The sequence below is a fragment of the Fomitopsis serialis genome (genome assembly GCF_022376445.1).
Source record: "Fomitopsis serialis strain Sig1Antser10 chromosome Unknown B0H18scaffold_52, whole genome shotgun sequence".
Classification (NCBI taxonomy): domain Eukaryota; kingdom Fungi; phylum Basidiomycota; class Agaricomycetes; order Polyporales; family Fomitopsidaceae; genus Fomitopsis; species Fomitopsis serialis.
Window position 1 is genome coordinate 172,908 of NW_025955012.1, and position 25,085 is coordinate 197,992.

The 25,085-nt window shown below is 56.4% G+C and overlaps 12 protein-coding genes across 12 annotated transcripts; 9 read left to right on the forward strand and 3 right to left on the reverse strand.

Moving 5' to 3' along the window:
- Positions 1 to 122: 122 nt before the first annotated feature.
- On the forward strand, positions 123 to 1,669 carry B0H18DRAFT_507667 (uncharacterized protein). The gene is made up of 2 exons (XM_048038361.1): positions 123 to 307; positions 372 to 1,669. Exon 2 carries the CDS (start codon positions 374 to 376, stop codon positions 1,457 to 1,459), a length of 1,086 nt encoding a protein of 361 aa, XP_047891513.1. The 5' UTR covers positions 123 to 307; positions 372 to 373; the 3' UTR covers positions 1,460 to 1,669.
- Positions 1,670 to 3,341: 1,672 nt separating this feature from the next.
- Positions 3,342 to 5,026, forward strand: B0H18DRAFT_507718 (purine nucleoside permease-domain-containing protein). The gene is made up of 6 exons (XM_048038362.1): positions 3,342 to 3,602; positions 3,666 to 3,813; positions 3,868 to 4,166; positions 4,220 to 4,761; positions 4,814 to 4,942; positions 5,004 to 5,026. The coding sequence occupies exons 1-5, from the start codon at positions 3,453 to 3,455 to the stop codon at positions 4,878 to 4,880; spliced, it is 1,206 nt and encodes a 401-aa protein (XP_047891514.1). The 5' UTR covers positions 3,342 to 3,452; the 3' UTR covers positions 4,881 to 4,942; positions 5,004 to 5,026.
- Positions 5,027 to 5,110: 84 nt separating this feature from the next.
- On the reverse strand, positions 5,111 to 7,082 carry B0H18DRAFT_1183830 (methyltransferase domain-containing protein; the record flags this gene model as incomplete). The annotated part of the gene is made up of 5 exons (XM_048035996.1): positions 6,734 to 7,082; positions 6,478 to 6,669; positions 5,840 to 6,329; positions 5,280 to 5,785; positions 5,111 to 5,218 (listed from the first exon to the last, which is right to left on the reverse strand). Exons 1-5 carry the CDS (start codon positions 7,070 to 7,072, stop codon positions 5,111 to 5,113), a joined length of 1,635 nt encoding a protein of 544 aa, XP_047891515.1. The 5' UTR covers positions 7,073 to 7,082.
- A 1,042-nt stretch (positions 7,083 to 8,124) lies between these two features.
- On the forward strand, positions 8,125 to 8,615 carry B0H18DRAFT_879192 (uncharacterized protein; the record flags this gene model as incomplete). Its single annotated transcript, XM_048040676.1, has 2 exons — positions 8,125 to 8,280; positions 8,352 to 8,615. Coding segments are annotated over 2 exons (420 nt in total), but the record flags the coding sequence as incomplete, so codon positions are not given.
- Positions 8,616 to 10,719: 2,104 nt separating this feature from the next.
- B0H18DRAFT_1212521 (uncharacterized protein) lies at positions 10,720 to 12,482 on the forward strand (the record flags this gene model as incomplete). The annotated part of the gene is made up of 3 exons (XM_048036478.1): positions 10,720 to 10,980; positions 11,034 to 12,086; positions 12,147 to 12,482. Exons 2-3 carry the CDS (start codon positions 11,034 to 11,036, stop codon positions 12,480 to 12,482), a joined length of 1,389 nt encoding a protein of 462 aa, XP_047891517.1. The 5' UTR covers positions 10,720 to 10,980.
- Positions 12,483 to 12,920: 438 nt separating this feature from the next.
- On the reverse strand, positions 12,921 to 14,756 carry B0H18DRAFT_1120827 (Alpha/Beta hydrolase protein; the record flags this gene model as incomplete). The annotated part of the gene is made up of 9 exons (XM_048034213.1): positions 12,921 to 13,086; positions 13,145 to 13,307; positions 13,357 to 13,616; positions 13,669 to 13,736; positions 13,786 to 13,814; positions 13,866 to 14,066; positions 14,122 to 14,428; positions 14,596 to 14,689; positions 14,746 to 14,756. 9 exons carry the CDS (start codon positions 14,754 to 14,756, stop codon positions 12,921 to 12,923), a joined length of 1,299 nt encoding a protein of 432 aa, XP_047891518.1.
- A 531-nt stretch (positions 14,757 to 15,287) lies between these two features.
- Positions 15,288 to 16,757, forward strand: B0H18DRAFT_1120828 (uncharacterized protein; the record flags this gene model as incomplete). The annotated part of the gene is made up of 2 exons (XM_048034214.1): positions 15,288 to 16,361; positions 16,422 to 16,757. 2 exons carry the CDS (start codon positions 15,288 to 15,290, stop codon positions 16,755 to 16,757), a joined length of 1,410 nt encoding a protein of 469 aa, XP_047891519.1.
- Positions 16,758 to 17,456: 699 nt separating this feature from the next.
- Positions 17,457 to 18,519, forward strand: B0H18DRAFT_1120829 (uncharacterized protein; the record flags this gene model as incomplete). The annotated part of the gene is made up of 2 exons (XM_048034215.1): positions 17,457 to 18,434; positions 18,487 to 18,519. 2 exons carry the CDS (start codon positions 17,457 to 17,459, stop codon positions 18,517 to 18,519), a joined length of 1,011 nt encoding a protein of 336 aa, XP_047891520.1.
- A 977-nt stretch (positions 18,520 to 19,496) lies between these two features.
- Positions 19,497 to 20,495, forward strand: B0H18DRAFT_879224 (cyclopropane-fatty-acyl-phospholipid synthase; the record flags this gene model as incomplete). Its single annotated transcript, XM_048040679.1, is given in 4 exon segments — positions 19,497 to 19,709; positions 19,836 to 20,037; positions 20,092 to 20,188; positions 20,207 to 20,495. The coding sequence occupies 4 exon segments, from the start codon at positions 19,497 to 19,499 to the stop codon at positions 20,493 to 20,495; spliced, it is 801 nt and encodes a 266-aa protein (XP_047891521.1).
- Positions 20,496 to 20,761: 266 nt separating this feature from the next.
- Positions 20,762 to 21,868, forward strand: B0H18DRAFT_1085845 (urease accessory protein UreG; the record flags this gene model as incomplete). The annotated part of the gene is made up of 6 exons (XM_048031968.1): positions 20,762 to 20,906; positions 20,957 to 21,035; positions 21,100 to 21,206; positions 21,272 to 21,504; positions 21,556 to 21,621; positions 21,674 to 21,868. The coding sequence occupies 6 exons, from the start codon at positions 20,762 to 20,764 to the stop codon at positions 21,866 to 21,868; spliced, it is 825 nt and encodes a 274-aa protein (XP_047891522.1).
- Positions 21,869 to 21,996: 128 nt separating this feature from the next.
- On the reverse strand, positions 21,997 to 23,818 carry B0H18DRAFT_1183954 (alpha/beta-hydrolase; the record flags this gene model as incomplete). Its single annotated transcript, XM_048035997.1, has 8 exons — positions 21,997 to 22,280; positions 22,338 to 22,506; positions 22,567 to 22,832; positions 22,888 to 22,955; positions 23,009 to 23,037; positions 23,097 to 23,139; positions 23,299 to 23,456; positions 23,506 to 23,818. 8 exons carry the CDS (start codon positions 23,816 to 23,818, stop codon positions 22,115 to 22,117), a joined length of 1,212 nt encoding a protein of 403 aa, XP_047891523.1. The 3' UTR covers positions 21,997 to 22,114.
- Positions 23,819 to 24,493: 675 nt separating this feature from the next.
- Positions 24,494 to 25,013, forward strand: B0H18DRAFT_1212525 (uncharacterized protein; the record flags this gene model as incomplete). Its single annotated transcript, XM_048036479.1, has 2 exons — positions 24,494 to 24,574; positions 24,635 to 25,013. A coding segment is annotated over exon 2 (345 nt), but the record flags the coding sequence as incomplete, so codon positions are not given.
- Positions 25,014 to 25,085: the final 72 nt, after the last annotated feature.

Here is a 25,085-nt window from a genome sequence, read left to right on the forward strand (position 1 = left end):
CTCCGTTTAGGATGAGCTGGGACCAGGTAGCGAGGTAACCTATACTGTATATGTGCACCACGTGCCCACCACGCTCGAGCGGGATAACGACAAGGTCACTCGAGTCCATTACTAGCTCCGCTCAGGCTGCCTCTACGGGGTTGCTGCGCGGAGTCGGGACGCAATCGCGACAACTGCCGGCAGCCTCTTCCAAGTGCTATGTAGACCGTGCTGCGAATGTTGCTCCGCCTTCGACTCTTTCGCGACAAGTGTAGAGCGTAGCCAAGCAGTACCGCCAGAGGTTCGAGGCAATCCAACATCGCCAGTGGTGCGTAAACGTCTCGTGTGCACGTTGGAAAGCTCTCAGTTCTAACTTTTGCGGTTTGTTTCAGCCATGCCGATGGACTCGCTCAACTTTGATGTCGTCGAGACGATCCTGTCATACGTCGAATCCCAAGACGCGCTGAAATTGGCGACCACCTGTCGTACGCTACACGCGCTCGCAGTACAGCGCCTGCTGTCTCACATTAGCATCGACTACAACTGGAGCATCGACCGGATTCTACAGTATTGCACTTACATGCTCGCTGACGCCAAGGGCCGTCCGCGCTGCCTCAGGTCATTCTCCATAATAAGTATCCCAAGAGGCGACCTATCCGTGTTCGATACTCTCGCAGAGGTCCTCGGTCACGCGCCCGCCCTGCGGCGGGTCTCGCTTTCGTGGGAGGCAGGTTATGCCTTGGACGACTCCCCCGCGTTCGCGGATGCCTTGGCTTCTCTCGACTCGCTTGACCTGCTCGACGTATGCGGTGTACACCTCGGTCTCATGCGTTTGCTCCCGCGCATGAAATGCCGCCCGCGGACTGTACACTGCGATCTCTTCCCCGTCAGTGATTCTGACTATCTGGAGATGTCTGGGCTGTGCAAGGCGGAGCAGTCAAGCCCCCTCTGCAACTTCGCGAACTGCGTCACCTCGTTGAAACTCGGCCATGCTGCCATGCTCATCGAGGAGCTTGTGCATACCGTGTGGCCCTGTGTTCGCGAACTCTCAGTGTCGTCTAGCACCATCAAGAACATCCAGTCCATATCACATGCATTTCCCAACCTTCGCACTTTACGCTGCTGGAACGTGCGATTGAAGGATCCGGTCATCCCTGCTGAATGGCGCCAGCTGCAATTCGTCTCGATCACGGATCCTATCCCTCTCCAGTGCCATGTACATCACGTGCAACTCAACGTCGACTGCGAAAGAGCCTCTATGTCCTACATCCACCAGTCGTTCGAAATGCTGCGCTGCGCATCGCCTGTCACGTTGGGCTGTTACGCAAGTGTTGGCCTTTTCCGACATGTCGCAGAGCACCTGCGCTCTCTTAGGATCCTGCACTTTGACGCAAGCAACGTCCCGTTGGACATACCAATGCACCCTACAATTGTAGGTCGCACCGTCTCTTGTACACAAGAACGTTACTTTCCAAGCTGACGTCGCTGCAGATCTCACTGGCGACGGCTCTCAAAGCCGTACCGCTCGTCGCGCTCACGGTGGACATCCCAATAGGGCGAACCTCCGTCCACGACGCGTCATATGCTGAGGTTCTTGCAGCGACCATCCCCTCCCTCGAGCTCGTCGGCGTCGACCACTACGATCCCACGGAGAACCCGCACTGGGCTGTCGCGGACGTTGCGGACGGGGACTTCTCCGATCGAGCTTGGTATCACGTATCCCGGCGAACCGATGACATCCCAGTGTTAGAAACGCATCCTCGATGGGCCGGGTTCAGGGCGCATGAAAGGATGATGGCAGCATCTGTGCGCTCCAAATGACATTGTCGTGCTATGTGGCTGTCGTACGGGTGCATATTGTATTTAGTAGTATCCGTTCACCATCACAGGGGGTCAGGCCCTATGCAAACAGAGCATGCGTGTAATGCGCCCTTCTTTCTCCTTCGCTGTCATCGCCTAGCATAACCCCATGTGCGAGTTGGTCTTCCTTCGCCCATGCACTGGCAGCGATGATGCCTGTGTACCATACAGCCGGTGAATACAAAGCTACTAGTACACGTCGCGCATCTGTTTTAGTCGGAGGATCTGATATGTGAGAGACGCACGGGGCACCCGGTTAATTATCAACATCGTTCCGCGGGAACGCGTTCTGAAAGACCTCGGATCATCCCCTTTCATTATGTGGAGGCGCTCATACGTGCCGCATGCTTCAGTTATGGGAACGTTACTATGTATGAGAAGGTACGGCCCGCCACGATACGGAAGCAGATCTATTCTTGAGGAACCTTTATGTACAGGGGCTGGACCGGCAGGCCTACGTTACTCATGAGATGATGGCCACTAGGGTATCCAAAAGTGAACGGAGCAGACCGGTCGTCAGCCGCTGGGGTATCACGAACTTGAACCTGAGTAGAAGATGCGGATGGGGAGCCTAAGGATGATCCAACGGTCCATCACAATCAGTCGTCGATGTTCTAATTCACGATAGTGATCAGGAAGTATGGGCTTCCCGGAAGCTGAAAGACGTGCTTCCATGTGGTTATCAAATCCGTCAGAGGACGTAGCATCGAAGGACGCACATATGACCGCGAAAAGGGTTTCCTGATGAGGTAGTGTTGGCCGAGGTGATGGTGGTTTAGTATTTCCGCGGTAAAGACCTGGCAAGACCCCATTTGTCATATGCAGTATTCTGGGAGGCGGAGATTACCTGAATGTGATTCCCTTCCCATGAGAATGTTCAGCCTAGGAGTTCGCCTCGGATCCTCCACGTAGCAGATGAATGCACGAAGAAAGTCTTCAGATGTGCAAATACGACGCTCATGCAGACATCGCTGCATCACGAGAGCACCTGGGTCGCGTGCCATCGCGCACGTTTCCCAATCACGCATCCCAGTTCGCGCATTTATGACGTCGTGCAGTGGGGACGGACGCGAGTAAAATACAATGTTGACCGGCGACTGAGGATCTGTACGAGTAGCAACCGGGCTTCCGAGTATTATGAGGAGCGACCTTCAGAGAGGCAGTCTCGTTAGTGTATGCCTCTGACTGATGGGATATGAATGACTTGTGAACGGTCTGAGTTATCAGTTCGAAGAAATACCATCCTGGGTCAGTGCCCGTGAAGTGAAGATAGAAGTGAGGGCTATGAGACGTACCACAGACATCAGGCGCTAACCTCCGGGTGACTGCCCTTGTTCGCTTGCCTTCCGGTGTCCCAATGCTAATACCATCTGCGATGCAGGAAAGAGATTACGTACATGGCAAGGAGACCTCCCATTCTGACGGTATGAGCATTTCGTCTGTCAGCCATTCCATGATGTCCGCCTCCAACACACGACCGTGCGTACCAGCGAGCGTCACCTCTGGACGTATAAAAGAGCAGCACAGATGGTAGCGCAGGCCAGTCTTCGGGAGTAAGCCGTTGACGACTCTGCCTGTCCTCGAGAACTCGACTCGCCCTACCTCAGATCGTGATGCATCTCCTCAACGTCTTCAGCTCGGTCCTCGCCGGTGTGACTACCCTGCAAGGCGTCGCAGCGCTGCCGCAAGGTTTATGGTCGAGGGATACCAATGCTCCTACTAGCAGCAGTCCCTTCTCTCCCAAGGCGTTCATCATTAGCATGGTAAGTTTTCAGTAGGACATGGTTCAGCCAGGGATGACGGCACTGACATGACATTGCCCGCAGTTTTCGCCTGAGGCTGGGGCATGGTACGGCATCCCGGACTTCAATGTCTTGGCCGTCAACATCACAGTGCCTGGCCTGTCAATGCTGTTCCCCGACGTCCACTGCACCGGTGACGGGCAGATCTGCCAGCTCACTACTGGCGAAGGAGGTAAATCCGCAGTGTATAGGGGATTGTCACGAGAGCTCACAATCCCGCCTACAGAGATCAACGCTGCGACGACGATTGCGTCGCTCGTCGCATCCCCGTACTTCAACCTTACACAGACGTACTTCATGATAGCTGGCATCGGTGGTGTGAGCCCCGAGTTAGCCACGCTCGGCTCAGTAACGCTGGCGAGGTTCGCAGTCCAAGTCGCGCTGCAGTACGAGTTCGACGCCCGCGAGATCCCCGCGAACTTCAGCACCGGATACGTCCCGTTCGGGACTAAGGCACCAGGCCAGTACCCCACGTCCATCTACGGCACCGAGGTCTTCGAGCTCAACGAGGCTCTGCGGAACAAGGTGTGTATCTCAGCAGGCAAATACTAAGGCACAGGCTCATGGGACCTCCTCAGGCCATCGAGCTCGCTAGTACTGCGCAGCTGAACGACACGCAGGCTGCAGCAGCCTACCGCGCCAACTACGCCTCGGACCCCGCATACGCCGCGGGCGCGAGCGGGCCGACCATCGTCCCCTGCGACGTCGCGACGTCGGACAACTACTACTCCGGTAACCTCCTCGCGGAGGCGTTCGACAACACGACTACGCTCCTGACGAACGGCACCGGCCTGTACTGCTCTAGCGCGCAGGAGGACAACGCGAGCCTCGAGGCGTTCCTCCGCGCGGCGATATACGGCTTCGTCGACTTCAGCCGGATTATCGTCATGCGCACGGGCAGCGACTTCGACAGGCAGTACCCCGGCGAGACGGCCACGCAGCACCTGCTCTATGACCACCAGAACGGGCACATACCTTCCATCGCGAACATTTACTTGGCTGGCGTCAAGATCGTAGAGGGTATCGTCAACGGTTGGGATGACACGTTCGAGGCGGGCATTACTCCGACGAACTACATCGGTGACATCTTCGGGTCTCTGGGTGGTACTCCAGACTTCGGGTGAGTAGTCAATGAGAAGTGGGTTTAGCTCGTACTGAACGGAGTTTTGTAGGCCATACTCTGGAGGTGCTCCCGCTACCAAGAGGAGCATCGAGGCACGCAGGCGCCGCAGAGTGTAGTCAACCTATCGCGCCCAGGGCTCTGTGGAGGATCATGCGAACAATGGTGCAAGGATGATCACGTCCGTCACGAACGAACCCTTATCGAATTAGCGCTGTAATTTCTTGTCTGCATGTACTTAGCTCACTAATGTGAATGCACGTTCGGGCTTTGCTACACTGACCATGGTGTGCGCGGCCTGAAAGCGACTTACTCAACATGTGTAGGTAGAATCCGACCACGACGAACCTCATCCTCCATGAGTCGTCGCTCTAGGCGTTATGACGATCGCAACATTGCGCGCGCTTCCCGAAGCTTGATCAAATAGGTTCACCAACTGCACATTCATGCTTGTGCCCTATGGTCATCCCGTGAATGTCAGCCCCGCACACAGGCAAGTACAAGACATCCACACCGACCTCCAGTTCATCCCGTAGCCATTCCTCTCTGTCAAGCAGTATCAGGCTCTCGACGACGGGCCCCAGAATGCACCGCAAGACCTGGAACACCTCCAACCGGCTCTCCGTCGAGGGATCCTTCGCACACAAAGCCGGATCGAGCATGATGCCAAGACGATGCTGCGCACGGCCCACGAACGTCTCCCAGTCTGCGTACGCTGAATCGTTCAGCCTTCCCAAGCGCCGCAGAGCGGGTGTCTCGCCATTAATGATGGCTGTTTCGTCCAGGTCGGCATCGCAATTGGTAGATGAGGTCTGTACGGACGACGCGTCGTGCTTCTCGAGTATGCTTTGGAGGACCGCGCGCCATACGACCTTCCGGACGGCGAGCTTCGCAGCGGAAAGGGTGTCTTGCGTGCGGAGCCACTGGCCGGGCATCTGCGCAGCGAGGTGGAGATGGTTAGGCGTGAAAGTCATAGCTGGCGGTTCGTGGGACCGCAGCTTCAATGTACATGAGAGAGGAAAGTCTGAGATGTTTCTTCAGGTGGTCAACGACGCGAGACGAGGTTGCGGGCACTCACCGCCCGCTTCCAGTAGGTTGTAGCAACACCCGACGATGACCGCTGCCCGCGGGACCCATATTGTTCGAGGCTCGGTAGATCGCAGACGGGAAGTGAAAGCACGCAGTACGTTAGGTGTGAGCGAGCCGCATGCGTGCAAGGCTACGAACAACATTGGCACTGGTGGGGATGAGGCATCCGATCCTTGTGTTGCCAGTACTTCTTCGGCCCACTCGTTGACCGCGCACAGTAAAGAGTCAGAACGGATCTCGAGCGTTTTATACGTGAGAGTGCCTGTCTTCGCATGTTCGCATGCCGGCGGTCCATTCTGGCTTTCCCCCGTCATGTTTGCATCTGAGACTGGATCATTTGCTGATCGACTAGATCGTCTCTTCCATTTCTTTGGCCCGATCGTTTCTCTGCGAACTGCGCCTTTGCTTTGAACATCGCTCCAGTCTAGGGCGAGGACGTGCAGACCCAGTTTATCCCTCATCGCGCGCGAAAGGTATGCCTGACCAACAAGAACGTAAGCAATCTCATGAATGGGAGATGCACGGAGATCTTTGCGCAAAGTGCAGCGTTCGCGGGGTCAAATTACGGGGAGATCCATGGTGCAAGAGCATTACGACATTAGGGTGAGCGGTGAAAGAGGTACGAACCTGCCCTGCACCGACGTCGACTGCGTGCTTCACGGAGGCTAGTTGCGGCGACGATGAAAGGAACTTGGAGAGGAAACTTGACATGCGGATGATCTCATGTGCCTTCTTGGGGGACATGCCGAATATTCGATCCTCCGAGCGTACAGGGGTTTTCGACGGTGCTTCCGAGTCCTGATCATGGCCTACGAGTGCCTTGGGTGTGTTGGAGAATCTGGCAGATTTTTGACAACATCTGAGCCGCGTGTTCGTGTCTGACAAGGACAGAGGTAGAGGGAGAAACCGACAGTACTACCGGCCCATCCATTTCACGAGATACCTGCATTCGTCGCGCCCTGTCGATGATTGACTTCAGTTCTTCCGGGATTGAAATCCAGTCCTGTGCTTGATTTCCGTCTTGACTTCGCGCATAGTACCGTAGAAGGAGAAGCCATTTGGGGCCTGATAATTCGTCCTCCTCGAGTCCAGCCCAATTCCACCAGGACGACCACTCAGATGGGACGCAGAACTCAGTTGAGGAAAACAGTCGGTTTGGATGGGTCAATAGAATGCTGTCCACCTGCGGCGATGAGAGAAAGTCGTAGATGTCGGCAGACATGGTGGTCGACTGGCAAGTTGCAATTTCAGCCACAAGCGCGACAATTTCATGATCTCGATCGGGTTTGAAGCGCTCCTGCACTGTGCACATCCTGACGGGATCCCGACTGGTTCACTGCGCGTTCATACCCTACGACGAACTGTCACTCCTGCGTTGCTCCTGCGCATTATTGGTTTACGCTCGCGGTCGACTTACGAAACCACCGTCAACATACCAAAGGAGAAGCGTACTGGCCGACCGGGGTTGTTTGGGTGCATCGTGATCATGTCTCGGGAGTTTCAATTCTGCACCCACACGCCCTCTCGAGGCACAGCCAAACCAGGCTGAACATCCACTGGCTCCATCCTCCCTCCCCTCGCTGTCGCCCCATCCACCATGGCCCGAGCGCGCGACCTCGAGAAGCTTCCCCAGGATGCATCGCGCCAGCCCCTTCTAGCTGGCGAGGAAAGACGTACATCATACGTTAAGGAAGGGACACTGGGGGAACATATTGAGGTCAAGCCAATGCGCTACTGTGAGTCGGTTGTCCATCTCGTACACGCGCCCCGACAGCAAACACACCGCATGCAGGGGATATCCCTAGCGTAGCCGAAAGCATCGTACAAGGTTTCGCCAACAATCCCTTGTTTGACTATATCGAGAACACACCGGTAAGCGATCTTCGGCGACATGTTTTATGCCTACACTAATCCTCTGCGGCGTACCCTGTAATAGGAACACAAGTCCCGCCGCGGTACTCGGTTCTATTTCCAGTGGTGGGGATCTCTCGCGAGCAAGATCCATGCTGGCCTGGCCTACACAGTGAACAGCGGAGAGGCGATGATGTTCATGTGAGTGTACCACTCACTGTACGCGAAACTCGGTTACTCAAGACACTCCGTGGCCAAGTCGCACACCTGGTCACAAATCCAGTCTGACTGAGCGTGCTATGGAAGCGTTTTCCGCTTTCGCGACAACCTTTGGGGTGTCGGCAGAGCAGAAACGCGTATGTCACACATATGGCTTGTTCTATGTACCGGGACGTCGAATGCCGGTCTCACGCGCTTTATTAGCGTCTTACAGAGCTACACGCGGCGGAGAGTGGCGCAATCAAGGAGGCGTTTGGTGACCGTCTCGAACACATGCTACAAATGGCCGGTCTCGTAACTCGTCCAGACAAGCAAGGCAGAGGCTATGGGACCGCGCTCATGGCTGTAGCTAATGCCAAGGTACGACCAACGGTATTGCTCTACGCGAACGGTTCTGTCTGCTTATTTGACGACGACACAACATATGTCAGGCGGACAAACTCGGCGCAGCCACTTATATATCGACCACCGCACACAATACGGCTTTCTACGAGGGCTGCGGGTACGTTGTCGCGACGCGATTCACGGTGGGCGAGAACAATCCGAATTGGGATCAGCCGCCGGTTGTCCTCTGCATTGTGCGTATATACTTGCTGGATCACGGTCTACAGGCATACCTGACAAGTTATGGTTTCACCAGATGTTCCGTGAAGCCCCGAATGCGACTGTGTAGCCAGGACCTTGTTATAGTGTAGTTGACTGTGAAACTCTGCACCTTGGTCCTTGATGTAACAGCCTTTGGCATTTAAACGCGATCACGTGCCCATTACGCGACGCGTAACAAAACGATACCGTATTGTCACTGTCAGTCCCACCCAGTGTTGTGCAGATGTGCGTACGATGCAGATGACAAACCAGTGGGAAGACATCGAGACACGATTATTAGGAGTCTGGATGTACCGATATCGTTTCTATCACTATTAGTTACTTTTACTCTCCCATTATTCTTAACTTAGTCGTTGACCACGCATCGCTGATCACAGTGCCTTCATTATCGCGGAGGTGCCTCTGCGCGCACGCCAACGCATGGGGACCTTCGCGTCAACGCTCCTCTTTGACAAGCTGTCACCGCCAGAATACGGTCTGGAAGGCATCAGCCAGGGCGCGAGGACCTCAACGAAACGATCGACTCACCCAAAGTCGGGCGTCCCGCCCAAAGTGCCAAAGATGTCTCCTATGTAGTTCGTCGGCGCAACACCCTTCTTGAAGGTCTCCTCCCAGCCGTCCACGATGCCCTCCACCACCTTGATTCCCGCCCTGTAAATGTTCTCGATGGCCGGCTCGAAGCCGCCCTGGTCCGCCCAGAACAGGTTGAACGTTGCCGCCTCGCCGGGGAACGGCCGATCGAAGTCGCTCGCGGTGCGCATGACGATGATCCGGCTGAAGTCGACGCGCCCGCCCACCGCCGCGCGGAGGAACGCCTCGAGGCTCGCGTTGTCCTCCTGCGCGGTCGTGCAGTAGACCCCGCTGCCGTTCGTGTAGAGCTGCGTCGCGTTCGCGAACGCCTCGGAGAGGAGCGTGCCGGAATAGTACACGTCCGACGTCGCGACGTCGCACGCGACGACGCTCGGGCCCGTTGCGCCCGCGGCGAAGCTCTCGGATGCTGCGTACTTTGCGCGGTATGACACCGCGGCGTCCGAGTCGTTTAGACCGGCGGTGTTGGCGAATGCGATGGCCTGTGAGTAGCACGGGTCAGTTGTTCCGCGGAGATATCATTTGAGAGAGGCACTCACTAGGTCTCGCAGTGCCTCGTTCACTTCGAACACCTCCGTGCCGTAGATCGACGTGGGATACTGGCCCGGTGCGGTGGCGCCCAGGGGGACGTAGCCCGTAGTGAAGTTCTCAGGCATCTCGCGTGCATCAAACTCGTACTGCAGGGCGACCTGGACGGCGTATTTCGCGAAAGTGACGGACCCGAGCGTGGCGACTTCCGGGTTCACGCCCGCAATGCCGGCGATCATGAAGTACGTCTGGGAAAAGTTGAAGTAAGGCGACGCGACAAGGGAGCTGATGGTGGTGGCCGCGTTGATCTCTGTGGGAGAGCCTGTCAGGATCGTGTGACACGGTAATGGGCAGTCGTGTGCCCGGGGGACGCGTCGCTCACCAGACTCGCCCGTCGTCAGCTGGCATATCTCGCCGTGGGCGGTGCAGTGGACGTCAGGATAGAGCATGGAGAGGCCGGGGACAGAGATGTTCATGGCCAGAAGGTCAAACTCCGGGATACCATACCAAACGTCTGCTTCGGGCGAGAACTATACCGTGACAACAAGTCAGACTTGCACTGGAATGACAATACAAAAACACGCTCACCATGCTGACGATGACAACTCTCGGTGAAAACAGAGCTCTCCCGTATGCCCTCTCTAGTACCTCAGGCTCGTCATCGTATCTGGACCACAACCCTTGAGGCCAGGCAGCAGCCGCTTGCAGCAAGGCCGCGCAAGTGAAGAGGGGACCAAGGAAACGCATCGTCGCGGGGCGGTGAGTCGAATGGATGCTCGACGTTAACAGGCGGAGCGGAAGTCGTTCTACGCGAGCAACATCGTGTGCCCCTACTTATTGCAGCCCGTCTTATCGCCTTCGCAGTGGCAGATTGGACATTTACGCATGGTCGATCACGGACGGCACAGATCCTGAAGGCGGTTGTATTATTACCAGCCAGTGAGACATCGAGAGGAGACACCGGCGTAGACTTTGTGATCTAAACGAGGACTGCTGTGTGCAAGTTCGGGAGGCTAATCAGCGGCGATGCGCGTTGGCCACTTGGGCGTTCTGACGCGACGCGACGTTAGTATGGTCCTTGAACACGTGCCATCATCTCCCCCTCCTTCTCCTTCTCCCTCGTTCATCTGCCAGTGGTTTATAGTGGATGCACTTGGGATGCACTGTCCACCTCTCAACCTTACACGCGTAGCGATCTCGCTGCCAATCATCTCAGCGCTGTACAAGCCGAAACATCTTGGCAGACCCCAGTTGATCAGAACGGGTAGCCAGTGTCACAGTACGGCTCCGATCCTACGCCGCCTCCGTCAGTAGAGGACGACTTGGTGCATTACTGCGGTACGTCCAAACCCAATTGGGCAACGTTCTTGTTCCTCAGCTCGTATATCCAGATGTCTCTTCAATCCCTCAACCTCGATGTCCTTGAAACCATCCTGTCCTTCGTCGAATCGCGAGATGCTCTCCCGCTGATGACTACCTGTCGCGCACTACATGTGCCCGCGATGCGGCGGCACTTATTCGAAATCACCCTCCGCTGGGACAGCCATAGCCGCGGGTGGAAGAAGACTTTGAAGTTTTGCAAATTTATTCTCGACGATCCCCAAGCCCGCGCTCCACATCTCAGAGCGCTGACCCTCTTACCCAGCCACCACCGACTAGCCCCGCCTACCTCCGACCACCTTGCAAAAGTCATCCGACATGCAACTGGCTTGCGTAGGATAGTCTTGAGTTTTGTGGACGATAACTTCCTCGAGAGTAGTCCCACACTCGTGGATGCACTCGCTGACGTGGAGTCACTCGAGACCATTCGCTTCAACTTCGTGTCGACAAGAGGGGTCGCGTTACTTTCGCGTATGAAAAGCCAGCCGCGATCAGTCCAATGCGCAGTCAGTGCCTACAGGCTGCCATCGCAAGGCCCGGCACGATTCCTGCATAACTTCGTTCAGAGCCTGACTTTCTTGGAGCTTCTTGGCGCGCTCAATATCCTAGCGGTGGACACAGAACCCCATGATGTATGGCCCCGAGTTCAGGAACTCACACTGCGGGATACGGAGATCAGAGGTGGACACTGGCAGCTCATATGCCGTGCGTTTCCCAATCTTCGTACCTTACACATGCGTGGGATGTTGATCGACACTACGGGCACCTGTGCGGAATGGTCAGAGATGGATCTCGTTCAGACGAGGAGTCCACTCCTGTTGCGGTGCCACGTACGTTGCGTCGAGATTCGAGCCAATCTTGACCCTTCGCAGTACAATGTCGCCGACTATATCGAGATGCTCGGACATACTTCGCCCGTTGCGTTGACCTGCCACTTCAATCACCGCATACTGGACTATGTGCATGTGCGACTGCATCGCCTGCGCTTTCTCCACTTGGAGACATACGATTTGGCGCTACCGCGCGAGTTGAGCAGTGTAGCCAGATGGGTAGATGCCACACTAGTGAGTCATGCAGGTCCCTTCACTCCATGCGTTGCGATGATGACATGCGCGGTTCATTAGCTGAGTCTTGCGTCGACCCTTGCCCAATCACGGGTCCGCGCCGTCATCGTTGAACTGCCCCATAATTGTACCACCAAGCGCGCTGAGCTCCTTTCGCACACCAAGAACATCGCGTTGCACGCTCGGTGTATGGAACTCATCGGTCTACACCGCCGTGGCTATGCTGGAAGTCTCGTTAGACAGGTGGGAGACCTGCGAGACTGGAGATACTCGCTCTGCAACTGGTACCATGTCACATCGAGGACGACCGATGGTACCCCGGAACTGAGTAGAGTGTCCGAGGCGGATGTACCGGGATTAGCTCCCCTCGTTCAAGCTTGCAAAACGCTCGAGTGAGGCGCAAATCCCAACGAGAGGCAGTAGGGATGTGTTCGAACCGCAGTATGGACAAATCGTACATTGCGTAGATATGTGCTGTTATATAGCAACGAGCGAAACACATCTATTGGCTCACTTTCGTCCCTTTCCAGTCACGTAGCGCGCCGAGAGTGTGAGTGTGGTGATATGTAAAATGGTTGTTACGAACCGTGAAATTGGAGGAGTAAGTTGATGGTCTCCCGATTGTGAGGGAAGTGGGTGGGGTTCTCAAGCGGAAGATGTGGACTCGGAGACCGACGCACAAAGCAAAGATAATGCGGTACATCATACCATGTGAAGTACGATCAAGACACGAAAGGGACCACCAGCCGAGAACGCATCTGCAGAACAGATTCCTATTGCAGGGAGAGACAAAGCATGCCAGTTTGCTGACCGTTGAGGTCCCGTTCACGACTTTCAGTCATAACCAATCCTCCCTGGCACGACCCCAAACGCAGGCCCATCCCTCCCAAACATTGCGCGCATGTCCCGCGCAAAATCCTCCGGCCTTTCGTGCGCAGCGAAGTGGCCGCCCGCGCTGTGCTCCGACTCAAACACGACGTTCCCGATCGTGCGCGCACACCTGCAGCACTTGCAGGTCAGCGTACTCCACGACAAGCGACGTAGGAAATGGCACGCACGTCGGCGGGACGCCGATCTCCTTCGGGAAGAATGACACCCCACATGGGATGGAGCTCCACGGGACGTTCGTGTACTCGTTCGCGTTCGTCGCTTCGTAGTATATCCTCACCGATGCGGCAGGACCCGGCCTCGAGAACCAGTACACGGATATCCACGTCAACACTGCATCAACGCTTTAGCCCCTTCGTAGCAGAAGGGCTGACCAACTCACCCTCGTCGTCGTCCCAGGGGTAGTTGTCCGACCAGACCACGAGCTTCTCGTACACCCACGCAAGCAGGCCGACGGGCGAGTCCGCAAGGGAGTACCCGAGCGTCTGCGGCTGTGTCGCCTGCTCGAGGAAGTAGCCGCGGCCCTTGGCCATGAACCATGCCGTGCGGGCGAGCCCCGTGCGGTCCCTCTCCGTGTAGGACGTGAGCGCGTGCTGTAGCCAGAGTCGCGGGAATTGGGTGAGCGACGGAGGACTGCGTGCTCTAAGGACAGGCATCATCAGCGAGTGAACACGTACTGACGAAGGGAACGTACCTCGGGAAGTTTGTGTGCCACGCCTTGACGCTTTTGTGACCGTACACTGCGGCAAGCTTGCTGGCAATCTACGATTCCTTAGCACTGCAGCTCAAGCATGTCGTGCACTCAACGTACGAACGAGCCCCAGTCTCCACCCTGCACGACTGGTACTTGTCTGTCAGGACAGTGACACCGGCAAGAAGCATGACACGCACCGTACTCCTCGTACCCCAGCGCGAGCATAAGCTTGTTCCCCACCTCAGCGTACTGGTCGCCACGGAACCCCGGTTTCTTCACTCCCTCCGAGAACCCGAAATTAGGCAGATTGGGTGCAACGACGTGAAAGCTCGGGTGGTCCGCGGAGGCGGCCGTCAGAAGTGGCAGCATTTTCCTCACCTCAAGGAAGTGTCCAGGCCCTGAGCGTGTACGTGGTCATGAGCGGTGCAAGACATGATGTCCGGGCATACGCACATCCGTGGAGAAACAGCAGCGGGACCGCGTTCTTCACCGCGCTCTTTTGGTGAATGTAATGGATGTTCAGTGTCCCAAAACCGTCGACGTCGATGTCCCTCGTGAACTGTGGGATCTCGTTGATGCCCGCCTCCGCCGTCCGCCAGTCATAGCCATCCTTCCAGCGCGCGACGAGCCTCTTGATGTCTGCGAGGGGTGCGCCATAGTCCCATGCTGCGTTGTCCAATTCGTCAGGGAGGCGCACAAGGTCGAGCTTCTTGTGGAGGAACTCGAGCTCAAAGTCGGGAACAGCAATCGAAGGGCTGCTCTACCATAGTTGTACCCGCGAGACAGCGAATTGAGGAGTACAGGCCGACTCGACCCGTCTGATATACTGCTTGTATACTGCGACACTGGCTCCTTGTGGCCGCCATCAGCTACTTTGTCTCATACCTCCACACGGCGCTGATGTGAAGGAGTTTGTGTCGAACCTACGCCATCATCATGTACAGCGCCCGTCAAGAGCGCCGTGTTGCGCGCTGCAGCCTGGCAATTGCCCGAATTGTTGCAGGGATCGCGGCGCGGCTTGCTAATCACTGCGAATCAGCTAATTTCTATAAGTACTCATGACTGATTCGGACGTACCGGTGCGACATAAAGTCGATAATCTTCGTCCCGAAACCGCTGCGGGTGCCCACTGGCACCCACCGGATGTCTCCTGGCCCGAAAATTGAGTTGTCATCTAATAGTAGTAAGTGGTTGCACTTACTGTGACATCCGGCGGACAACCCTCTCTCGGTGGTAGCAAGTTCGCACTCACAGAGCCTGTAGGAGTGTAAGTTGACGTGAGTGAGCGAACGGGCGGATATATGTAAATGTCGGGCGGACACAGTGAAGTCACATGATGGCGGTTGGCTTGCAAGTTGCGAGTTCGGAGTCCTCCTCCTTCGTTCCTGCAGCTGCCATCTGGTTTCTGGTGGAAGCACTGTCCACTTCTCAGCCTTACACGCATAGCGATTTCACCGCCAATCATCTCAGTGCTGTACAAGCTTAAACATCTGGCGGGCCCTAGTTGATCAGAAGAGATAGTCAGTGCGGCTCCGACTCGGATCCTGGTGCGCACAAATCTTCATTGGCAACGTCCAAGCAACGTCCTTGTTCCTCAGCGCTTCAGCTCACAGATCTGGATGTCCCTTCTATCCCTCAACTTCGACGTCCTTGAAGCCATTCTGTCCTTTGTCGAATCGCGAGATGCCCTACCGCTCATGACTACCTGTCGCGCACTCCATGTGCCCGCGATGCGGCGGCACTTATTCGAAATCACCCTCCGCTGCGACCGCCTCCGCGAGTCGAAGAAGACTATGAAGTTCTGCAAATTCATTCTCGGCGATCCCCAGGCCCGCGCTCGACATCTTAGAGCGCTGACCCTCTTACTCAACCACCAACGACTACTAGCCTCGCCTGTCTCCGACCACCTTGCAGAAGTTATTCGGCATGCGACTGGCTTGCGTAGGATAGTCTTGGATGGCGCGGGCGACAACTTCTTCGATAGTGCTCCCGCACTCACAGATGCACTTGCTGACGTTGAGTCACTCAAGACTATCCGCCTCACCTTCGTGGGTCCAAGAGGGATCGCGTTGCTTTCGCGTATGAAGAGTCAGCCGCGAACAGTCCAATGCCGAGTCAATATAGCATACGCCAGGCAGCCATGGCAAGGCCCGACACAGTTCCTGCATAACTTTGTTCGGAGCCTGACTGTCTTGGAGCTCCATGACGCGCTCGATCTCTTGACGGTGGAGACAGAGTCCCATGTGGTATGGCCCCGGGTTCAGGAACTCGCTTTGATGGACGAGAATGTCAAGCGTGAACACTGGCAGTTCATATGCCGTGCGTTTCCCAACCTTCGTACATTACGCATGGATGGGACGTTGATAGACACTGCGGGCGCCTATGCCGAATGGTCGGAAATGGATCTCGTCCAGACGAGCAATCCACTCCCACTGCGATGCCGTGTACGCTGCGTCGAACTCAATATCAGCCTGGATAAGCAATTTCTGTCCCCGCACAACGTCGCCGACTATCTCGAGATGCTCGGAAATTGTTTGCCCATTGCGTTAATCTGCCACCTCAATCGTTGCATACTGGACTATCTGCCTGTGCTGCTGCATCGCCTGCGCTTTCTCCACTTGGAGACATACGATTTGGAGCCACCGGCGCCGCGCCTGTTGAGCAGTGTAACCAGATGGGTAGATGCCACACTGGTGAGTCCGGCAGGTCCCTTCACTCCATGCGTTGCGACGATGACATGCGCGGTTCATTAGCTGAGTCTTGCGTCGACCCTTGCCCGATCACGGGTCCGCGCCGTCATCGTTGAACTTCCCCATAACTGTACCACCAAGCGCGCCGAGCTCCGTTCGCACGCCGAGAACATCGCGACGCACGCTCGGTGTATGGAACTCATCGGTCTACACCGCCACGGCTATAAAGGGAGCACCCTCAGACAAGTGGGAGACCTGCGAGACTGGAGATTCTCGCTCTGCAATTGGTACCATGTTACATCGAGGACGACCGATGGCACCCCACAGCTGAGCAGAGTTTCCGAGGTGGATGTACCGAGATTAGTTCCGCTCGTTCAATCTTGCAAAACGCTCGAGTAACGCGCAAATCCCAACGAGAGGCAGTAGGGCTGTGTTCGAACCGCAGTATCATAACACATCTATTGGCTCACTTTCGTCCCATTCCAGTCACGTAGCGCGCCGAGTGCGTGAGTGTCGTCATCTATACTCCCACTACTAGTAGCCTACAGTACATAGATCAAACTGATTATGATACTACTTACTAGGCGTCGATGTTACAACGTTAACCTCTCGAATTCAGGGTGAAATGTTGGAGGGCTGATACGTTCCGCGTTGGATGGCGAACCTATTGCTCTCGAGCTCCTCATTGAGAAGGAAGTGGATGGGGGGGGTTTTCAAGGGGAAAACGTGGACTTGGACGCGTGCACTTACGTATTCAACCGAGATTCATAAGTACTACTGTACTACTACCCTCACTACCCATCAAACTCTCCCATCCCAGCAACTGTCTCCGCAATATCTTACGCCCGTACTTGTGCTATCCCGGGGCCCACTTCGTGACTTGCACTGTCACGTCCAGCCTTGCGCTTGAAGCTTGAAGTCGCCCATCCGGGGCCATAGCTCGCTGCCTTGTCGTCAATCCGACTCCATCCTCAGACTCTAGCGATCGGACAGGGCAAATTCTTCACCTGGTAGGTCCTGCACATCCGCGGCATGCAACTCTCTGAGCTACATGTATCCCTTCAAGGTATATCCCGGCCCAGCTTGCCACGAACCCTTATGGCTTTCCAAACCCTCAATCTCGATGTCGTCGAGAGCATTCTGTCCCACATCGCTCCGCTGGAAGCCCTACCGCTGATGACAACTTGTCGTGCGCTACATGTACCAGCGACACGGCGATTTCTGTCCGCAGTCGAAATATGCTGGGACGGCTACCTCGAGTGCCATGATCATGCGCAGTTTTGTGACTACATGCTCGCCGATCCGCAACCTCGTGCTCAATGTCTGCGAGAATTGACCCTGTCTCTTATTCTCGAGCCAGACATATCACACCCCTCTGGCATGCCTCTCCAGGACCGCCTCGCGGAAATCGTTCGTCACGCGACGGCCTTGCGCAAAATCTTTCTGTTGACCGCGAACGACACATTCACCCAGAGTTGTCCCGCACTTGTGGATGCAATCGCCGAGGCAAAGTCACTCAAGGTTATACACTTCCTCCACGTCGATCTCAGTGGCATCGCATTACTTTCGCGCATGAAGAGCCAGCTGGTGTCAGTGACATGCAAAATGGATCGTGGAGCTGCCACGACCGTGACGCAAGTGCAAAAGCCGATGCGTTTCCTACGCAACTTCGTCGAGTGTCTGACAAAGGTCACCCTCAACGAGGCGCTCGATGTGCTGATAGCGGATGCGAATCCGAAAGGTGTATGGCCTCGTGTCCAGGAGCTCGTGTTGGGAGATGGGGAGATCAGGCCCGAACACTGGCGGCCTGTCTGCCGTGCGTTTCCCAACATACGCACCCTGCGCGTGCGAGCGGCATCGGTCGATGTTACGGGTGCTCACGCCGAGTGGCCCAAATTGGACTTGGTTCAGACGAGGAGTCCACTGCCTCTACAATGCCATGTACGCAACGTCAAGGTCGACGATGGCAATGACGAGGAGCCCTTGCCAGGGAACAACCACGATGCCGCCCAGTATTTCGAGATGCTTCGTCGCGTTTCGCCTGTTACGTTAACCTACTACCACGACCGCAAGCTCGTGCAGTGGCTATCGGAGAATCTGCCTTCCCTGAGGATTTTTCACTTGACAGCATGCCGAGAGTATCGCCAACGTAGCACTGTAACAGAGTTGACGAATGCCACATTTGTGAGTCCCATCCTGCTCGTCGTGCGTTGCAGTATTGATGAGCAGGCCTCTCCAGCCGAATATCGTCTCTCTTCTTTCCCCGACACGGCTTCGCGCTGTCATCGTCGAGCTGCCGCACAATTGTGGGGTAGGCAACGCTCAGCTTCGATCGCACGCTATGACTCTCGCAACGCATATTCGGTCTCTGGAGCTCGTAGGCATACATCGTCACGGATACGAAGGACAATCAAAATATGTTACATGGTCGGATGATCCTCGCGGATGGAGAATCTCACTCTCCAATTGGTACCATGTAACATCCAGGGCACCCGACGGCACATTTCATCTGAATAAGGTCGCCCAACAGGATATACTGCGACTCATACCACCGCTCTTGCAATCTTTCCAAGTAGGCTCCGAGTCTATTAACATACGAGGCCCCAATGCGGGACAGTAGGACTGGTATCACGATATGTCTGGCGCCAGGGCTCCGCCAATTGCAGTGTACATGTAAACATGATTGACGGTTTGCATATATCGGTATTCTGCCATTGGAGGTTTGAACGAATGCGAACTCTCCACACGGCACTTACAGGGCTTGCGTCGAACCTATGTACCGTGCCTCAAGTTGTACTTGATACAGCGTCACTCAGGCTGCAACGCGACTGTGGCGAGTAAGTACCAGGGACAGTGCAAATTTTAAGCTTGAAGCTCCTGCACAGTGCAGCTCTGTCCTACCATATGTACATCGTCAATAATCTAATGCCGAATTGCGATCACCCGAATAGCAGACCTCACATCACTCTGCGCGCTATGTATCTACGTGGACTGGCATGCCAGTCGAGTCACTCCGGCCCGACGAGTCAGAACGAGAAGGAACGCTACATAAATGAGCATAATTGACGTTCCTGGAACCAATCGCCTGACGATCGATTCCCCACAAGTCCCCACACAAGCTTGGCCATTGCACCGACGATGGCGGAAGACACCCGCCCGGACAAGAAGCACGATACATGGTCCGCTGCTAACTACCAAAAGACCGCTTCTTTCGTGTTCTCGAATGAGTTCACTGCTCCCGTCCTCACCCTGTTGGACGCCAAACCAGGCGAGAGGATCATCGATGTTGGCTGCGGAAGCGGCGAGGTCACGCTGCAGATCCAACAACTGGTGGGAGAAACGGGAGTTGTAGTGGGAATGGACAGTAGCGAGAGCATGGTTTGCATTTCTCGACCCGGAGCGAATGAACTACCACTGACTGGCATGTCTCGTTCAATACTTTGCCTAGATCACCAAGTGCAAAGGACTGGTATCGAGCACGCGTTCGTGGGCGACGCACAGGCTATAGATATCCCATCCACCTGGGATGCATCACTGAAGAATTACGACGCGGTATTCTCCAACGCTGCGTTGCACTGGTGCAAGCAGAACCCGAGGGGCGTCGTCGAAAGCGCGAAGCGCCTATTGAAGCCTGGGGGTCGCTTCGTCGTCGAGATGGGCGGACAGATGAATTGCATCGGTGAGGGAGACATCCTGCATTCAAGTACGCACCTCTAACTCATCGCGCCGAAAGGTGTGAGGGCGGCCCTCCACCATGTTCTCCGGAACCGCGGCTACAAGCCAGAAGAGCTCGACCCGTGGTACTTTCCATCTACCGCTGACTATAAGAGGTAGGTGATGCTATCTAGTTATCGTTTCCGACCGTTAACTATCGCCGACGTACAGTTGCTCGAATCCGCCGGATTCGACGTGCAGACCATCTCACTCCACCCTCGCATTACCCCGCTGAACGGTGCTGTGATCGACTGGCTGCGCCTGTTCGCCCGTCCGCATTTCCTGGCGAACATGGTTGACAAGGAGGCCGAGGAGATCATGGAGGCCGTGCAAGAGATGTGTGCCGTGGACTGCCGGGATTCGCAGGGAAGATGGAGCATGGTGTACATCCGTCTGAGATTCGTTGCGGTTTCGCGAGCATAGACTCCCGGATGATGATGCAGACTCAAAATCAGTTGATGGCCAGGGTATATGCATGATGAAATGTTGCGCGCAGTAGAGCATGGTGAAAGTTTGAAGGGAGGAAGGCGTCGGGAAGAGAAGGCGCGTCGCAGCGGGAACGATGGGATCTTGAGATCCGCGGTACCGAACGATTGCTGTTATACGAGACGCCCGGCGCTCTTCATCGACCTCCACTCGGTCAACGACTCGATCAATCACAGAGATCATCCACGACGAGCCTTCACAATATGAGTACAACGGTGCAGTTCATCAACAACCTCTCGTCCAGTGGGTCGACTCAGCCGACCCACTCCCATGCACACGACGGGGAGGCGACGCATACACATGGCCCTGGAGAACACGGGCACACGCATGAACACTTGGACCATGCAGGTAAGCGGCAAACCACAAGGAGGGCGATGGATTGCTTGATCCTGGCTCAGGGAAGTTCGCGGAGCGCGACCTGCCGGACTACTCTTCGCGCAACTTCGAAGAACGCGGCTTCACCGTCGGTATCGGAGGGTGAGTGCCGTCCCGCACATCTACCGCAGCGTCAGATGCTCACTGCGCGTACGTGAAAACCAAGGCCCGTAGGCTCAGGCAAGACCGCGCTCACGCTCGCACTCTGCAAGGCACTCCGCCAGGAGTACAACATCGGTCCGGACCCTCTCACGCCTGTGCTCCCCCCGCTGCGTTCTCACCCCGCTGATGCCGCTGCAGCCACCGTGACGAACGACATCTTCACGCGCGAGGACCAGGAGTTCTGATCAAGAACAAGGCCCTCCCCGAGTCGCGCATCCTCGCGATCGAGACGGGCGGCTGCCCGCACGCGGCCATCCGCGAGGACATCAGCGCGAACATGGGCGCGCTCGAGACGCTCCAGGCGAAGTACGGCTGCCAGCTCTTGTTCGTGGAGAGCGGGGGCGATAACCTCGCCGCGAATTACTCGAGGGAGCTCGCGGACTATATCATATATGTGATCGATGTCTCGGTGCGTTTCTCGTGCGTGCACAGTATTGCTGCTGACGAAGTCCTGCTGCAGGGGGGACAAAATCCGCGAAAGGGCGGCCCCGGCATATCGCAGTCAGACTTGTTGGTGATCAACAAGGTAGGCTCTGGCCACAATCACGTCAACATGCATCTCAAACATTCACCTGCAGATCGATCTTGCCCCGTTCGTGAACGCTTCGCTCGAAGTCATGAACCGCGACTCGAAGCTCATGAGGGGAGACGGGCCCACGCTTTTCACCAGTGTAAAAGAGGGTAAGGGCGTACAAGATGTCATTGACCTCGTCCTTGCGGCATGGCGAGCAGCGGGCAGCCCCGGAAAGCCGGGCGCGGTTGGTGACTTGTGAACGGGCTGGTGATGTGAGCAAGACGAACGAAGTATCCATATGTATCAATATACAAGTACAGACGTGACATCCAGCAGAGTTCCTCCGCTTTTGGTACGGGGCGACGAGTGTGAGGAGTGGATACACACTACGTATCCGTCGCAGCCACCGCGCCAGATCCTACAACCTTGCTCGAATGACAGGGCTAGATAACAAGTGTACAGACGGTCAATCTCAATCAAGCGACGCGCATAAGGCTGAAAGCAATTACGCATAGCCGTCCTTGCCCGGCACGACACCATACGCCGGGCCGCCCTTCGCAAACATCGCCCGCACGTCGCCCGCGAGGTCCTCCGGCCGCTCGAACGCAGCGAAGTGCCCGCCGCGCTCGTGGTCCGACTCGTGCACGACGTTTCCGATCGTGCGTGCCCACCTGTCACGATCCATCAGCATACGGTACGCGTGTGCGCGAATGAGGGGGGTTACATACAGCTTGGGAACGACCGCGATCTCCTTGGGGAAGTACGAGAGCCCGAGGGGGATGGAGCTCCAGGTGCCGCCAGCGACGGGGTCGCCCCCGCCGGTAACTTCGTAGTAGATACGTACGGACGCCGCGGGTCCAGCGCGGGAGAACCAGTACACGGATATCCAAGTGAGCACTATCACCCACCCCTCAACTTCAGTGCTCGCGGACTCAGCCGTCAGAGGGGGGCACGCACCTTCGTCGTCTGTCCACGGATAGCTGTCTGTCCAGCGCACGAGCTTCTCGTATATCCACGCGAGCAGGCCCGCGGGCGAGTCCGCCAGGCTGTAGCCGAGCGTCTGCGGCTGCGTCGACTGCTCCTTGAAGTAGCCCATGCCCTTGCTGCGCGCCTCCATCGTGCGCGCCATCCCCGCCTTATCGCGCTCCGACCAGGGAAGCGCGAGAGACCCGAGGAAGGCGAGGAAGCGCCCGGGGTGCGTCCAGATGCTCGGTGGGCCGCTCCTGTGAATGGGGTGAGTGCGGCGATCGCGAGGGAGCGGGGGGAGGGCGGGCATACACTGGCATGTTGGTGTGCCAGGCTTTCACGGTCTTGTGGCCGTAGTCGGAGACTATCACCTTGCCGAGCTGCGTGGTGCTCGTTCAGCAAACGGAGTGGGTCGTGAAGGGGCTTTACTGACGAGGTATCCCCAGTCACCACCTTGGACGACTGGCAGGCGACTTGCGACTCAACTCGTGTAGACCAGAAGCGGGAATGGAGTGACCCACCATATTCGCTGTAGCCCAAGGCGAGCATGAGTTTGTTGCAAACCTGAAGGAACAACGTTAAGTCAAGACCGCGCTACCCTACTATTAGACGTCACTAAGTTACAACCCGGATGTCACGAATCACAGGCCCGCTGCCGCCGTACAGTTCCAATGCGCATCCGGGCTGTAGTGACGCCTACAGTATTTCGACATGCACGCGTACCTCTGCGTATTGGTGACTACCGAAGCCTTTCTTCTTCGGAGCCTCCGAGAACCCGAAGTTTGGGAGGCTGAGTGCGACCACATGGAAGCTGGGGTGGTCCTCCGAGCCGGCAGTCAATAGAGGTAGCATCTTCCTCACTTCGAGGAAATGTCCTGGCCCTGGGGTGGATATAGACAAGGTTACTCTCGAGCGTATCCGGGTACTCACATCCGTGGACGAACAGCAGAGGCACCGCGTTCTCGACCGTGCTTTTCTGGTGGACGTAGTGGATGTTGAGCGCGCCGAACCCGTCCACCTCGATGTCCCTGGTGAATTGGGGCAGGGTGTTGATCTCAGCCTCGGCCTTCCTCCAGTCGTAGCCGTCTTTCCAGTACGCGACCATGCGCCGCACGTCGGCCAGTGGTGCGCCGTAGTCCCAGCCAGCATCGTCCAGCTCGTCCGGCAGTCGCGTCACCTCGAGCTTCCTGCGTAGCAGCTCAATCTCCGAGTCTGGAACGGAGATGGTGAACGGTTGTTCCATGGCTCTCTGGGACCTCAAGCCAGCAGGTGCGTCGCGAGGAGGGTCGGTGGTGGTGCGGGGAGTGAGGCGAGTATGTAAGTGAGAAGGGCGCGTATGTGAGTTTGGAAGGTTGGACCACCATCATGACGTTAAGTATCGCGGAGTCTGTCAAATACTTCTCACAGAGATGGCGGGAAGGGGGAAACGCACGACTGTACTCTGTTGACAATACACACGGAGCGCTGAGGGTATCGGGCAAGCACTGACACCCGCAGCCACACTCAGCAGCGGGCACGGAGGGCAAGCAGCGGGGCGGCTTCACCTGTTCGGCAAATCACGATGACCCTCGAGACGACCTGGTTCGTTTCCCTACAGATGAACCAGTCTCCCTGCTCTCTCAGCACGTGCCCGCTACGCGTCCCACTGGCTGGCAGTCCGGACGCGTCTCGGCCTCGGCTCCTCACTGGCCAGTACTCTGGTACTAAAGTACTTACCCATGTCAAACTCCGGTGTCGGTGACCTGGAATAGTCGCCTCTTTCTGCTACAATGAGCCCCAATCGCATACATGCTGCTTTGAGGCAGATTGCCAGCGAGGGAAAAGTAAAATCATCTACTACGTGCGGCTGGTATATGCATGCCACATTGCCAGGCGCGGCTAGCAAGTACTGACTCACACAGACTTCTAATAAGAGAGTCTTCATTCCATAGCTGACCACATACCATGAGCTGGGCCTGGCGGCTGGCAAGCCCATCGATGTCAGCCCGTACATTGAAAGGTGAGTCCCTGGCATCTTTGGCTCTTTGACTGCTCCTCTCACCAGCTCGACGTCCCACAGTTGCGAGTCTCACCCTACGCGGGAGTTGGCCAGGATGGCTCCCATCCAGGTCTCACCTCCGTCTGCTCCCTCCGGCGTCTTCTCTGTCTTCGCGTCCATCGGGGACAGGCAGCAGATCATCGTCTACGCAGCCATCGCAATCATTCTCTTCGCCATCTTCCTCTTCGCCGTCATCTACATCCTCCGCCAATACAACGCTTCCTCTCAAGATGAAGAATCGCACACTACTTCCACGCCTCGCCCGCCTCTCCGACTCCTCCTTCCGGGAATGACCCAGCAACGCACCTCAAGCAGTGCCTCTACCCTCGTCGAATGTGTGACCCCTCCGCGGAATAGCCCGGCGTCTTCCAAGCGCGAGGGCAGTATCCCTAGTCCTCTAGTGTGTCTCTCCCGCGTTATGTACTGTCTGCCGCTGACTCGCATGCAGGGCCAACACGTTCACACCGACCCT

Excerpts from the sequence above, each read along its gene's own strand:
- B0H18DRAFT_507667 (XM_048038361.1), top strand. The coding sequence starts at position 374 with ATGCCGATGGACTCGCTCAACTTTGATGTCGTCGAGACGATCCTGTCA.
- B0H18DRAFT_507718 (XM_048038362.1), top strand. The coding sequence starts at position 3,453 with ATGCATCTCCTCAACGTCTTCAGCTCGGTCCTCGCCGGTGTGACTACC. Across the intron at positions 3,603-3,665 it reads AGGCGTTCATCATTAGCATG|TTTTCGCCTGAGGCTGGGGC; the intron begins GTAAGTTTTCAG and ends CATTGCCCGCAG. Across the intron at positions 4,762-4,813 it reads GGTGGTACTCCAGACTTCGG|GCCATACTCTGGAGGTGCTC; the intron begins GTGAGTAGTCAA and ends GGAGTTTTGTAG.